General features: G+C 36.5%; 1 protein-coding gene across 2 annotated transcripts in view; it reads left to right on the top strand.

Annotated features, from left to right (window-relative positions):
* Nucleotides 1-15,032, top strand: part of GRAMD1C (GRAM domain containing 1C) — an 81,607-nt gene that overhangs the window by 20,563 nt on the left and 46,012 nt on the right. For both annotated transcript variants that reach the window (XM_079923413.1, XM_079923412.1), the window contains exons 3-5: nt 2,975-3,078; nt 3,672-3,767; nt 8,799-8,879. In XM_079923413.1, the coding sequence (XP_079779539.1) occupies nt 2,975-3,078; nt 3,672-3,767; nt 8,799-8,879 (281 nt within the window). The remainder of the gene's footprint in view (nt 1-2,974; nt 3,079-3,671; nt 3,768-8,798; nt 8,880-15,032) is intronic.

Genomic DNA, 15,032 nt, shown 5'->3' with positions numbered 1-15,032 from the left:
ATAAAAAGTATTAAAAAATTAAATTAAATTAAATTAAAAAACAAAAACAAAACAACTGACAATACCAAACGATGATGAGGCTGCAAAGCTATAGCGGCTCCACTGTTGGAAGATGTGGGTGACTGTGGCTGACCTCTACCATAGGGAGTTCACCAGCCAGTTATTTGATATCTGTCCCTGTTCTAGCTGTCCCTCTTTGTACCTGCTGATTCTAATTGTGAAGTCTCTCTGGGGTGGCATAGGGAAGAGCGGCTGTTATCTCTGCTGCAGCCTTCCCGTATATTTTTTGAGCTGAGGCTTTCTCCACGCTGTGGTTTATACATTTTTATCCGCTTTTTGTCTTCTAAAATTTATCAAAACTTCTAGTTTTTATACCCACCCCTCAGCATTGTTACGAATTTAATCTCTTTCATACGTCTTCCCTGTCATTTCAAAGGAATTTTGGAGCAAGAGGGGAAGTAGACACATGTCAACTTAGACCGGAAGTTCTATGTACTAGTTTTGTACTAAAATAACAATATTTACACTGCTAAATATGTTTGTTGATTTGAATGTATTCACCTTAGGAGAATGCTTTTTTCAGTGATGTCACTGCTCAAAACATTTTTTAATTCTCTGATTAAATGAGTGAACAAGGCAGATTTTCATGCTGGAACATGTGTTGGGAAAATATAATTAAAAACAAAATATCCTACCACCCCAGAAAACCTCTCCACAAAAGTAAAAGAGAAAGAAAACACTTGGTTTTATTATTGAATAAACATTAAACTAGAATGTGATGTGCATCACAGGCAGTCTGCAAAAGACATTGTGAAGGCAGAAAGAAATCTCACCCTTTTATATAGGCAGGCAGGTACAACCATTACATGTTCTAAAGGTAAATGGTAATTAGTCCTGGGCTTCCCTGGTGGCGCAGTGGTTAAGAATCTGCCTGCCAATGCAAGGGACACAGGTTCAATCTCTGGTCTGGGAAGATCCCACATGCCGTGGAGCAACTAAGCCCATGCGCGCTCCACAACTACTGAAGCCCATGCGCCTAGAGGCCATGCTCCGAAACAAGAGAAGCCACTGCAATGAGAAGCCCGGCGCACTGCAACAAAGAGTAGCTTCCGCTCGCTGAAGCTAGAGAATGCCCACGTGCAGCAATGAAGACCCAACACAGCTAAAAAAAATAAATTAAAAAAAATTTTTTTTTTCATTTCTTGCCTAGGACATATTGCTAGGAAACTATCTTACAAAAAATCAATTTTCGTGAGGTATAAGTTTACTACAATAAAACACACCTGTTTTAGGGAGACTGTTTTTAAAAACCACTGGAAAAAATCTGTCAATCTATATCAATTAGTCTTCAGTTAAAATGTTAGCATAGCTTTGAATAGAGTTAATGTAAAATAGTGCAGCGGTTCTCAAAATGTGGTCCACAGACTAGCAAAGTTGTCATCACCTGGGACCTTGCTAGACTTGCGGACTCTGCCCCCAGCCCAGATGTATTTAATCAGAAACTCAGGGAGGGGCCTAGCAATCTGTGTTTTAATAAATCTACCAGGTATTTCTGATCTGATATTTGAGAGGCATGGAATTAATAAAGTGTTTCAGCGTTTTAGATAAAAATTTCAGGATACTTCAAGGTGACCTTTAGCCCCGTCCCTGTTTTAGAGATGCATACTAGTAAAAGAGTAACTTAATCTGCTTATTTACTAGGATTTTTTTCTTTTTTTTGGTTTGATGGCATCTCAGTTTTGTTTTGCTGAAGGAAGCACTGTGAAAGACTGCATTCCTTTGCTCTATTTTTAGTGTTTGCTTAGAAATTTACCACAAGCAAATTGAAATATTTTAAGGTTCATAACCTCAATAACTTTTTCCTAAAATTGCTAATCACTTTATATAGTTTTAAAATTTATCAATTAAACTAAATCTCTTCACAGCAGCTCTTTATATCTTATATTATTAATAATTTAGCAATGCTATTTACTTTAGTCACAGAGACAGGTCTTAATCTTAGAGGCATAGTATTAACTTGCTTGTAGACAGTGGCATTTACCAGAGCACTCTTGATTTTGCTGGATTATAGTGCTGAGGTAGAGAGGATCAAACTTGAAACTAAACTTAAAATGTATACAATTTTTAGAGTCATCCTTGCTCCCTCCCTCACCCTCATCCAACATCTAATTAGTTACCAATTCCCCATCAGTACTACCCCTTAAATATCTCTGAATCTAACTACTTCTTTCTCTAGTACTGTCATCTTTTGGTCTGAGCCACCATCAATTCCCCCCTGGATTTCCAACTGATTTATCTGAATCCATACTCACAGTGTGAATAAAGTGGTCTTTAATAACATACATCTGATCATGTCCTCCCACTTAAAACTCATCGATGGCTTTTCATAAAATCCACGCTAAAAAAAAAAAAAAAAAAAAAAATCCACGCTGTGCCATGGCCTGTGAGGCCTTACATGAGCTAGCTTCTCCAGCTTCTCTAGCAAGAGATCTATCTTTGTATAGTTGCTCAAAGATGTTGTTTCTTTCTACCACAGGGCCTTTGCACATGCTGTTCCCTCATGTTCCTGCTGACCCTTTGTTGATCTTCAGATCTCAGTTTATAGATTACTTTTTCTGGAGAACTTTTCCATGTATACTCTCCCTGCCCACTCCCCCATACCTGTATACCCTTTGCTATATGCTCTCAGCTTTCTCCACACTTTGGTCATTATACTTATTTTTCTATTTGTTTATTGTATGCCTTCCCCTCTAGACAGTGTTGCATGAGGGCAAGGTCCATTTCTGGTAACCCTAGTGACTAGCAAAATATCTGGTGTATAGTGCCCAAAGTATAGGAATAAGTGAATGAATGAATGAATGAACTAATGAACAAAGTGATGACTTTCCATGTGTTAAAGTAGTATAAGATTTATGAAGTTGCCACATTTTTTTGTTACTAGCCTGTTCCTTATTATTATTATTTTTTAATGTAGATTATGCTTGTGCTCTTCAGAGGGACATTTTGCTTCAGGGACGACTATACCTTTCAGAAAACTGGCTATGTTTCTATAGCAACATCTTCAGATGGGAAACTACAGTAAGATGTATTTTCATGTGATTTGCTGATACAAATAGTTGCATAGATAGAAATGTATACAGTCCTTCTGAAAACAATGTACTTTAGATTTCAAAGTAAGTTAAATGTATTTATCTATACTTGTATACATCTAAATATATTTATGTGTAGTATAAGTGTGTAATATATTTTTCTTAATACATTGAGCTCCATTTGTGTATATTTAATATAGTTGGGAAGAGAGATTTCAGGTTGAAAAAAGCTTGAACATACCTCCTTTTGGCTGCCAAAAGCATGTCTTATGTGACAGACTGTCTGAATTTTTTGTGTGTATTAGTGTGTCTTTGTGTGTGTTAATGTGGAACATAAATACCCATGTGTCTTCTCACACTTTATCCTAATATTAGGTATAGGAGCTGATGGAGGAAATTACTGAAGGGAAGAATATCTGTTCACCGTGTTTATCTCAGAGAATGCGGGCATGTGCTTATTAACTCCTTTAGGTTTTTCACCTGAATATTCTGGACTAGATTGATGTAATACTTGGTATTTTGTGTTGTGTATGTTTCTGAGAAATTCATTTTGCAATTTTTTATCCTTTTCTGTGTGTTTAGATTTCTATTGCTTTAAAGAACATAACCTTTATGACCAAGGAGAAGACCGCTCGACTCATCCCAAATGCTATCCAGATCTTTACAGAGGGTGAAAAGGTGAAAAACTTTTCTACCTTTGCCTTGTAACATAATGTGGAGAAAATCTGCCTCATACTGATCATCAATGTTGGGAATGTAAGCAATTCTTCTTGGAGTTAGGAATATTTAATAGTATTTAACACTAGATTTCTGTATACTTAAATACTTATTGGTGACTAAATGACTGCTAAAATTTTTTGTAGTTTATAGTTTACAGAGAAATTTCTCCCATATTTTTCATTTCTTCATTATAAGAGGTAGGTAGGATAAGCCTTAGCAAATATCCTTATTATTTCTAAATACCCTATAATTCCATGATCGTTGTTTGGTCAATAATACCTGCACAATAGCAACTAATAAAAACCAGACTGAACCGAGATTTGGTAGCATACAAATAAACACATAATCACTACAATCTTTTTTAGAATGGGGATTTTCTTTAATTGCCATCATTTTTATTATCCACCTACAATATCCATCATTTCTTGGTATGAAGAATCTTTTTCTACCCACCTGGAAAATTGATACGGGCTCTGTACGTGACATAAGAAGCATAATGCTGAGAAAGAAAAAGAAATAAGGAAGGAAGGAAGGAAGGAAAAAAGGAAAGTATGGAAGGGAATGAAGGAGAAGAAGAAGGAAGAAAGGAAGGAAAGGAGGAAGGAAAGAAGGAAATGAAAGAGAAAAGAGGAAAGAGAGCGGGGGAGAGGGGAGAGAAACACGATCATGAGATTGAATCATTATGATGATACTTTTTAATCTTGTAAAGTTTCTTTCACATGCACTTTCAGTTTTCTTTTTAAACAATCTCATCCCTACAGAACACTGCCAGGTACAGTACAAAGAACTTTTCCCTTTTTAAACTATTTGAGAATAAGTTGTCACTCTGAAGACTTATCACTCCAGACATGATCCCAGGTAGTTTATCATGTATTTCTTTTTTTTTTTTTAAACATTTTTACAGTTTAATTTCAAAGAAAAATCTCAAGTTATATTTATTAGCAAACATATTTCAGCTAGGGAGTTTTTCATCCCCAAAAAGATGGCAGATGGAAATGAACCTAATATGTGTTTAAAGAAAATATAGCATGTATTTCTAACAAAGACATTCTCCTACATAACCACCACATGACCATCAAATTCAAGAAATTAACATTGATCATTATCACTGCTCAGTTCTCAAACCCGCTTCGGTTTCCTCAATTATCCCAATAAAATCCTTTATAGCAAATAGGCCCAGTTCAGAAATACCTATTACATTTAGCTGTCATGCTCTTTAATTTCCTTATTCTGGACTAGCCCCTTAGTCTTGCCTTAACTTTTGTGCCCTTGATGCTTCTAAAGATTATAGGTGAGTTATTTTGTAGGATATCCCTCAATTGTGTCTGTCTGATATTTTCTTATGATTAAGTTTAAGTTATACAATTTTGACAGAAATAACACAGAAGTGATACTCTCTTCTTTCCATTGCATCCTATCAAGTGGTACATGATTTAATTTCTACCATTACTGGTGATATTCACTTTGATCAATTGAATAAGGTGGTGTCTGCCAGATATTACTGTAAAGTTAGTCTATGTTCCTTTGTAATAATGTTTTGTGGTCAACTACTTTGAAACTATGTAAATATACTATGCCTCATAAAATGTATTCATTTATTTACTTATATCAATATGACCTCATAGCTTCTTATTTTATTCAATGAACTATAATCCATTGCTATCATTATTTATTCTGATGCTCAAATTGTCCCAAATTTGGCCAGTGGGAGCCCCCTCAAGCTGGCTCCGGTGTCCTTTTGACCATTCTCAGCATTATTTGAGCACTTTCTTGCTTTTTAGCACAAGATGGTACAGGTTTTCTCTGCCTCAGTCCTGGAATCAGCCATTTCTCCAAGAAGTCCTGTTTTCTTTTGGGGGAGACTGATATTTAGAAGCCAGTTTGTTCATTGCTATAGGGTGTCACTGTTTGAGCCCTCTAACTGGGCAGAACAAGGGGATATACAATATATATATAAATTACACACCTATATACATAATACGCACACGTATATTCCCACTTACACATCTACGTTTATCTGTCTATCTATGAATGGTAAATCACCAATTCACATGAATACCTCTAATTCTAGTCCAACAACACAGAGTTATTTTGACTTTTCCCCTTCATTTTTTTTTGGCTGCACCATGTGACATGTGGGATCTTAGTTCCCTGACCGGGATGGAACCCATGCCCCCTGCATTGGGAGTGCGGAATCTCAACCACTGGACTGCCGGGGAAATCCCTTTCCTTTTGTATTTGTAACTCCCTTCCCTGACTGAGAGAAACCAGGCTCCCATTATCCTTAATATATTTACTTTGATCAGTGGACCTGTATGTAACGCATCTTCATCTCCTCTGCCGCCCCTTCCCTACACTTGATTTCTGACACGTAGAGTCAGGTTGCTGCCCATCCCACCACCACACTAGGGCTCTCATCCTGAAAAAGCTCTCCTCACCCTGCTTGGGCTCTGATACTCCACACAGGGCAGCCCTTCTACGAGGACAACCTCCTCATTCTTCTCTGGTGCTGACACCCTGCTTTGGGCTACTGCAGCTCCTCCGCCCCTGCCCTTACCTCTAGCGTGGATGCCTTGCTTTCCTCTGTTCCGCTAAACAGCTTTAGGGCCAAACTGTTCAGGAAGGGAACAAGACCTAAAATAAGCTTATTCTTTTTTTTTTTTTTTTTTTGCGGTACGCGGACCTCTCACTGCTGTGGCTTCTCCTGTTGCGGAGCACAGGCTCCGGACGCGCAGGCTCAGCGGCCATGGCTCACGGGCCCAGCCGCTCCGTGGCATGTGGGATCTTCCCGGACCAGGGCACGAACCCGTGTCCCCTGCATCGGCAGGCGGACTCTCAACCACTGCGCCACCAGGGAAGGCCAAGCATTTAAATTTTAATAATGATAACCACAGCTAGTATTTGCCGAACATACTTGTTCTAAATATTGTGCTAAGTTTTTTTTACATGTATTTTCTCATTTAGTTCTCACAAAAATTTGCTACTGAAATTATTCTCATTTTGTAGATGAGGAAACTAAAGAAAATAAAAGTGACTCAAAGTCATAGAACTGAGTGGTAGAACCAGGATATGAACCCAGGTAGTTTAATTGAAGAGACACTGGTCCTAACTACCTCACTGTATTGATTCAGTGATCTCTTTTACCATCATCATGGAGAAAAAAAAAATATACACTAAGTATTTATCCCTCCATGCACTGTATGGTTAAGGGAAGGTTAATCATTGTACTTTTAGTTGTTTTCGTTTCTAGCATACGTTCTATGCCCCAGCAGCTTAGAGATGTTATTATGCAGAACTCCTCACAAATTAAGGTTATTATTATAATAATTATTATTTGGCTGCGCTGCACAACTTATGGGATCTCAGTTCCCCAACCAGGGACTGAACCCAGGCCATGGCAGTGAAAGCCTGGAATCCTAACCAGTAGGCAACCAGGGAACTCTCTAAGGTTATTACAGAAGCAAGATATATTAGTAATTTTTTTTTTTTTTTTTGCCGTACGCGGGCCTCTCACTGCTGTGGCCTCTCCCGTTGCGGAGCCCAGGCTCCGGGCGCGCAGGCTCAACGGCCATGGCTCAGGGGCCCAGCCGCTCCGCGGCATGTGGGATCTTCCCGGACCGGGGCACGAACTTGCGTCACCTGCATCGGCAGGCGGACTCTCAAGCACTGCGCCACCAGGGAAGCCCTATTAGTAAATTTTTGAAGTTGGATATCTAACAAGGAATAAAATAAGATGGTAATTTACATGGATTGCCCAGAAAGATGGGAGTGTTAAGGAGTTGAGAATGTGGTTTTGGTATATAAGAGTGGATAAAGTTGATAGCAAAGTATTTAGTTTAAAAAATGGGAATAATAAGCATAACACCATGGTGAAAAAGAGATGGACTAGGAGATTTTTCTTATCTATATATCTACATACAGGGTTGTAAGATTATTAAAATTTGGTCTAAGAAAAGGAGATAAAGGGTAGTAAATAGTGATCATTAGGTCACAATATTATATGTGTAATTGTGTTTGGAAGAGCTCCTAGATATATCCCCATGATAAAAAGTTTTGCTTTTTGAAGAATATTATATAAACTAGGTTTCAGTTTATTGACTGGAAAAATACTACTTTAAAACCTTTCTATGAAAAATATAAACACCTCAAATACTATTTTGTTTGGCATTTTATTTAATAAATCAAAAATGGAACTGAGCTTTCTCATTCCTAAAAATAGCCGGTCAGTCATGCAAAGTCACTAACTGGGGGATCAGAAGAGACGATCCACTGAGAGACTGTATTTAGTGCTGCCACTTGTCATATTTTCTCATAAAAGCCTATTATAAGGTACGACTTTGCAAAAATCATTTACATGCAGAGGAAGAGATGGGATTAAAAGCAAACATGGAATTATAGATTGAAGTATGCTATTTTTCTTATACAACATTGAAAGCAAAGTTTAGTGTTAACATGGGTGTTTTATATCTATCATTAATTGAGATTATGTATTTCTGGATTTTTTTAGAAGACTATGAAAGATGATATAATTTTAAATTAGGATCCTTAAAATAAATCTATCTCTGAAGTCCACTTGCAGTTTTCTCTTATTCTTTGTGTATATTTGGCTCAAACGGCCACCAAATTGTATCTCTCTGCAAAGTTCAGAATAAATAAAATTTTAATTTTTTTCATAAGTTTATTTAGATTGATTTTAATAATTAAACTACAATGGATGTAAATAGCTACCCAGTTCAAGCTCCTTTCCCTAGTAAATATTGATAAAGTTATTTTGCTGTAAGGTACAATTTTAAAAGACACCTTGTTCAGCACCAGTTATGTGGTTTTTTTCTATTATAATGAAAACTTTAACAAAAATTAGTATATAAAGTAGGCAGTGGTGACCTACTAGTTTGCTTTGACTATATCAAGTCACAGCAGACTGTCATGACAGATACTTTCCCTTTTTTTTCCATGACATTAAAATTGTCCTATTATTTGTCTTTGCAGTTTTTCTTCACATCTTTTGCTGCCAGGGATAGAAGTTACCTCAGTATCTTTAGGTTGTGGCAGAACGTACTGTTAGACAAGGTAAGTGTTCATACCAGAGGCTGGTGCTTGTTATAATAGCAACCTCCCAGTGTGTACCTAAACAGTGTTTGTGAGTTGAAAGCTCTTTTTTATTTTTCTGTGGTTAATTTTGACTAGACTATTCAAATCCAAGAAGAAACTTGAAGCAAAACAAAATCCATAGTTACAAGTTAAGATGTTAATTGTAATCCCCAGAGTAACCACCAAGAAAATAACTTAATAATAACTTACCATCCAAAATATGGTAAAAGAAACATAAAGGGAATGAAAATGGCACACTAGAAATATCTATTTAACACATAAGAAGGCAGTAATGGAGGAATAGAGGGACAAAAAAGACCTAATAAGATAGCAGACATTACATTAGCAAGAGGACAAATAGCAAGATAGCAGACATTACATTAAATGGTTAAACATAAGTGGATTAAACTCCTCAAGCAGAAGGCAGAGATAAACATGATCCAACTACATGCTATCTATAAGAGACACATTAGATTTTTTTATTTTTTATTTTTTTTAACATCTTTATTGGAGTATAATTGCCTTACAATGGTGTGTTAGTTTCTGCTTTATAACAAAGTGAATCAGCTATACATACACATATAACCCCATATCTCCCCCCTCTTGCGTCTCCCTCCCACCCTCCCTATCCCACCCCTCTAGGTGTTCACAAAGCACTGAGCTGATCTCCCTGTGCTATGCGGCTGCTTCCCACTAGCTATCTATTTTACATTTGGTAGTGTATATATGTACATGCCACTATCTCACTTCATCCCAGCTTACCCTTCCCCCTCCCCACGTCCTCAAGTCTATTCTCTACGTCTGCATCTTTATTCCTGTCCTGCCCCTAGGTTCTTCAGAATCATTTTCGTTTTTAGATTCCATATATAGACACATTAGATTTAAAGATAGAAACAGATGGAAAGTGAAAGGATAGAAAAAGATATACTATGGAAACAATATCCAAAAGAGAGCCGAAGTGACTATAGTTATATCAGACAAAATAAGCTTAAAGACAAAAATTAGTAGAGACAAGGAAGAATATTTTATAATAATAAAAAGGTCAATCCATCTGGAATTCATAATAATTATAGACTTATATGCATCTAATAAGAGAACTCTAAAATATATGGGACAGAAATAAATCACTACATAAAAATAAATAAATAAATAAGTTACATGGAACAAAAACTGGCAGAACTGAAGAGAAAAATAGACAATTTAACAATAATAGTTGGGAGATTTCAGTACCCCACTTTAAATGATGTATAGAATAACTAGACAGAAGATCAACAAGGAAATAGAAGATGAACAAAACTATATAACTAGAACTAAAAGACATCTGTGGAACATTCCACTCAAAACAGAATATACATCCTTCTCAAGTGTACATGGAACATTCTCAGACTAGACCATACACTAGGTCATAAAACAAGGCTTAATAAATTCAAAAGGATTGAAATAATACAAAATGTGTTCTCTGATCACAATGGAATGAAATTAGAATTCAGTAACAGAAGAAAATTTGGGAAATTTACAAAAAAGTGGGTATTAAGCATAACACGCCTAGAAAGCCAATGGTGAAAGAAGAAATCACAAGGGAAATTAGAAAATACTTTGAGTTAAATGAAAACAAAAACACAACATACCAAGACGTATGAGATACAGCTAAAGCAGGGCTTAAGAGGGGAATTTATAACTATAAACACCTATATTTAAAAAGAAGAGTGATCTCAAATCAATAAACTAACTTTCTACCTTAAGAAATGAGAAAAGAAAGAGGAAACTAAACTGAAAGCAAATAGAAGCAAGGAAATAATAAAGATTAGAAGAGAAATATATGGGACTTCACTGGTGGTGCAGTGGTTAAGAATCTGCCTGCCAATACAGGGGACATGGGTTCGATCCCTGGTTTGGGAAGATCCCACATGCCATGGAACAACTAAGCCCATGTCCCACAACTACTGAGCCTGTGCTCTAGAGCCTGCAAACCACAACTACTGAGCCTGTGTGCCACAACTACTGAAGCGTGCGTACCTAGAGCCCATGCTCTGCAACAAGAGAAGCCTGCACACCACAAAAAAGAGCGGCCCCCACTTACCGCAACTAGAGAAAGCCTGCATGCAGCAACAAAGACCCAATGCAACCAAAAATAATAAATAAATTTATAAAAAAAAGAGAAATGTATGAAATAAAGAATAGAAAAATAGTGATAATCAACAGAACCAAAAGTTCTTTATTTGAAAAGATCAACAAAATTGACAAACCTTTACCTAGGGTTACCAAGAAAAAATTAAAATTATTACATTCAGAAGTGAAAGTGGTAACATTACTACTGGCCTTACAAAAATAAAGGGTTTATACTATGAACAATTGTATGCCAAAAAATTAGTTAACCTAAATGAAATGGACAAATACCTAGAATGTCACAAACTATTAAAACTGACTCAATCAGAAATAGAAAATCTGAATAGACCTATAACAAGGAAAGAGATTGAATTAGTAATCAAAAATCTACCTACAGAGAAAAGCTCAGGCCCAGATGGTTTCATTGGTGAATCCTGCCAAATGTTACCGTAGAATTAATACCAATCTTTCAGTCTTTCACAAAGTATTCCAAGAAATTAAATAGGAGGGAACACTTCCCAACTCAGTCTATGAAGCCTGTATTACCTTGATACCAAAAACAGACAAAGAACATCACAAGAAAACTACAGACCAATATTTATGTTCATTGTGTCTATGAATGTAGACACAAAAATCCTCAAGAAAATATTAGCAAACCAAAGTCAGCAACATATAAAAAGATTATATGCCATGATTTATACAAGGTTGTTCAACATATGAAAATTGATCAATGCAATACACTATATTAGAATAGAGGACAAAAAACATGATCATCTCAATTAATACAGGAAAAATATTTGACAGAATCCAACATTCTTTCATGATAAAAAATAAAACAGGCTAGGGCTAGCAGGAAATTTCAACAGCATGATAAAATTCACACCTACATATTTAATGGTGAGAGACTAATGCTTCCGCCTTAAGGTCAGGAACAAGGCAAGGATGTCCTTTCTTGCCACGTCTGTTCAACATTGTATTGAAGGTTCTAGCCAGGGAAATTAGGCAAGAAAAAGAAGTAAAAGACATCCACATTAAAAATGAAGAAATAGAGACAGCAGAAGCAAGAAGAACTACAATCCTGCAGCCTGTGGAACAAAAACCACATTCACAGAAATATAGACAAGATGAAAAGGCAGAGGGCTGTGTACCAGATGAAGGAACAAGATAAAACCTCAGAAAAACAACTAAATGAAGTGGAGATAGGCAACCTTCCAGAAAAAGAATTCAGAATAATGATAGTGAAGATGATCCAGGACCTCGGAAAAAGTATGGAGGCAAAGATCGAGAAGATGCAAGAAATGTTAAACAAAGACCTAGAAGAATTAAAGAACAAACAAACAGAGATGAACAGTACAATAACTGAAATGAAAACTACACTAGAAGGAATCAATAGCAGAATAACTGAGGCAGAAGAAAGGATAAGTGACCTGGAAGACAGAATGGTGGAATTCACTACTGCGGAACAGAACAAAGAAAAAAGAATGAAAAGAAATGAAAACAGCCTAAGAGACCTCTGGGACAACATTAAATGTATCAACATTTGAATTATAGGGGTCCCAGAAGGAGAAGAGAGAGGGAAAGGACCCGAGAAAATATTTGAAGAGATTATAGTCGAAAACTTCCTTAACATGGGAAAGGAAATAGCCACCCAAGTCCAGGAAGCACAGAGAGTCCCATACAGGATAACCCAAGGAGAAACACGTCGAGGCACATAGTAATCAAATTGGAAAAAATCAAAGACAAAGAAAAGTTATTGAAAGCAGCAAGGGAAAAACGACAAATAACATACAAGGGAACTCCCATAAGGTTAACAGCTGATTTCTCAGCAGAAACTCTACAAGCCAGAAGGGGGTGGCATGATATACTTAAAGCAATGAAAGGGAAGAACCTACAACCAAGATTACTCTACCCAGCAAGGATCTCATTCAGATTCGATGGAGAAATCAAAAGCTTTACAGAAAAGAAAAGCTAAGAGAATTCAGCACACCAAACCAGCTCTACAATAAATGCTAAAGGAATTTCTCTAAGTGGGAAACACAAGAGAAGAAAAGACCTACAAAAGCAAACCCAAAACAATTAAGAAAATGGTCACAGGAACATACGTATCGATAATTACCTTAAACATGAATGGATTAAGTGCTCCAACCAAAAGACACAGGCTTGCTGAATGGATACAAAAACAAGACCCATCTATATGCTGTCTACAAGAGACCCACTTCAGACGTAGGGACACATACAGACTGAAAGTGAGGGGATGGAAAAAGATATTCCATGCAAATGGAAATCAAAAGAAAGCTGGAGTAGCAATACTCATATCAGATAAAATAGACTTTAAAATAAAGAATGTTACAAGAGTAAAGGAAGGACACTACATAATGATCAAGGGATCAATCCAAGAAGAATATATAACAATTATAAATATATATGCACCCAACATAGGAGCACCTCAATACATAAGGCAACTGCTAACAGCTGTAAAAGAGGAAATCGACAGTAATACAATAATAGTGGGGGACTTTAACACCTCACTTACACCAATGGACAGATCATCCAAACAGAAATTAATAAGGAAACAGAAGCTTTAAATGACACAATAGACCAGATAGATTTAATTGATATTTATAGGGCATTCCATCCAAAAACAGCAGATTACGCTTTCTTCTCCAGTGCGCACGGAACATTCTCCAGCATAGATCACATCTTGGGTCACAAATCAAGCCTCAATAAGTTTAAGAAAATTGAAATCATATCAACCATCTTTTCTGACCACAATGCTCTGAGATTAGAAATCAATTACAGGGAGGAAAACGTAAAAAACACAAACACATGGAGTCTAAACAATACGTTACTAAATAACCAAGAGATCACTGAAGAAATCAAAGAGGGAATAAAAAAATGCCAGGAGACAAATGACAATGAAAACACGATGATCCAAAACCTATGGGATGCAGCAAAAGCAGTTCTAAGAGGGAAGTTTATAGCTGTACAAGCCTACCTCAAGAAACAGGAAACATCTCAAGTAAACAATCTAACGTTACACCTAAAGGAACTAGAGAAAGAAGAACAAACAAAACCCAAAGTTAGCAGAAGGAAAGATATCATAAAGATCAGAGCAGAAATAAATGAAATAGAAACAAAGAAACAATAGCAAAGATCAATAATACTAAAAGCTGCTTCTTTGAGAAGATAAACAAAATTGAGAAACCATTAGCCAGACTCATCAAGAAAAAGAGGGAGAGGACTGAAATCAATAAAATTAGAAATGAAAAAGGAGAAGTTACAACAGAAACCACAGAAATACAAAGCATCCTAAGAGACTACTACAAGCAACTCTATGCCAATAAAATGGACAACCTGGAAGAAGTGGACAGATTCTTAGAAAGGTATAACCTTCCAAGACTGAACCAGGAAGAAACAGAAAATATGAACAGACCAATCACAAGTAATGAAATTGAAACTGTGATTAAAAATCTTCCAACAAAGAAAAGTCCAGGACCGGATGGATTCACAGGTGAATTCTATCAAACATTTAGAGAAGAGCTAACACCCGTCCTTCTCAAACTCTTCCAAAAAATTGCAGAGGAAGGAACATTCCCTAACTCATTCTACGAGGCCACCATCACCCTGATACCAACACCAGACAGAGGTACTACAAATGAATCAAATTACAGACCAATATCACTGATGAATATAGATGCAAAAATCCTCAACAAAATACTAGCAAACAGAATCCAACAACACATTAAAAGGATCATACATCATGATCAAGTGGGATTTATCCCAGGGATGCAAGGATTCTTCAATATATGTAAATCAATCAATGTGATACACCATAGTATCAAACTGAAGCATAAAAACCATATGATCATCTAAATAGATGCAGAAAAAGCTCTTGACAAAATTCAACACCCATTTATGATAAAAACTCTTCAGAACGTGGGCATAGAGGGAACCTACCTCAACATAATGAAGGCCATATACGACAAACCCACAGCAAACATCATTCTCAGTGGTGAAAAACTGAAA

This window comes from Stenella coeruleoalba (genome assembly GCF_951394435.1).
Source record: "Stenella coeruleoalba genome assembly, chromosome: 5".
NCBI lineage: Eukaryota > Metazoa > Chordata > Mammalia > Artiodactyla > Delphinidae > Stenella > Stenella coeruleoalba.
Note: the sequence above shows the minus strand (reverse complement) of the source record. Positions and strands in the feature narration are given on the sequence as shown.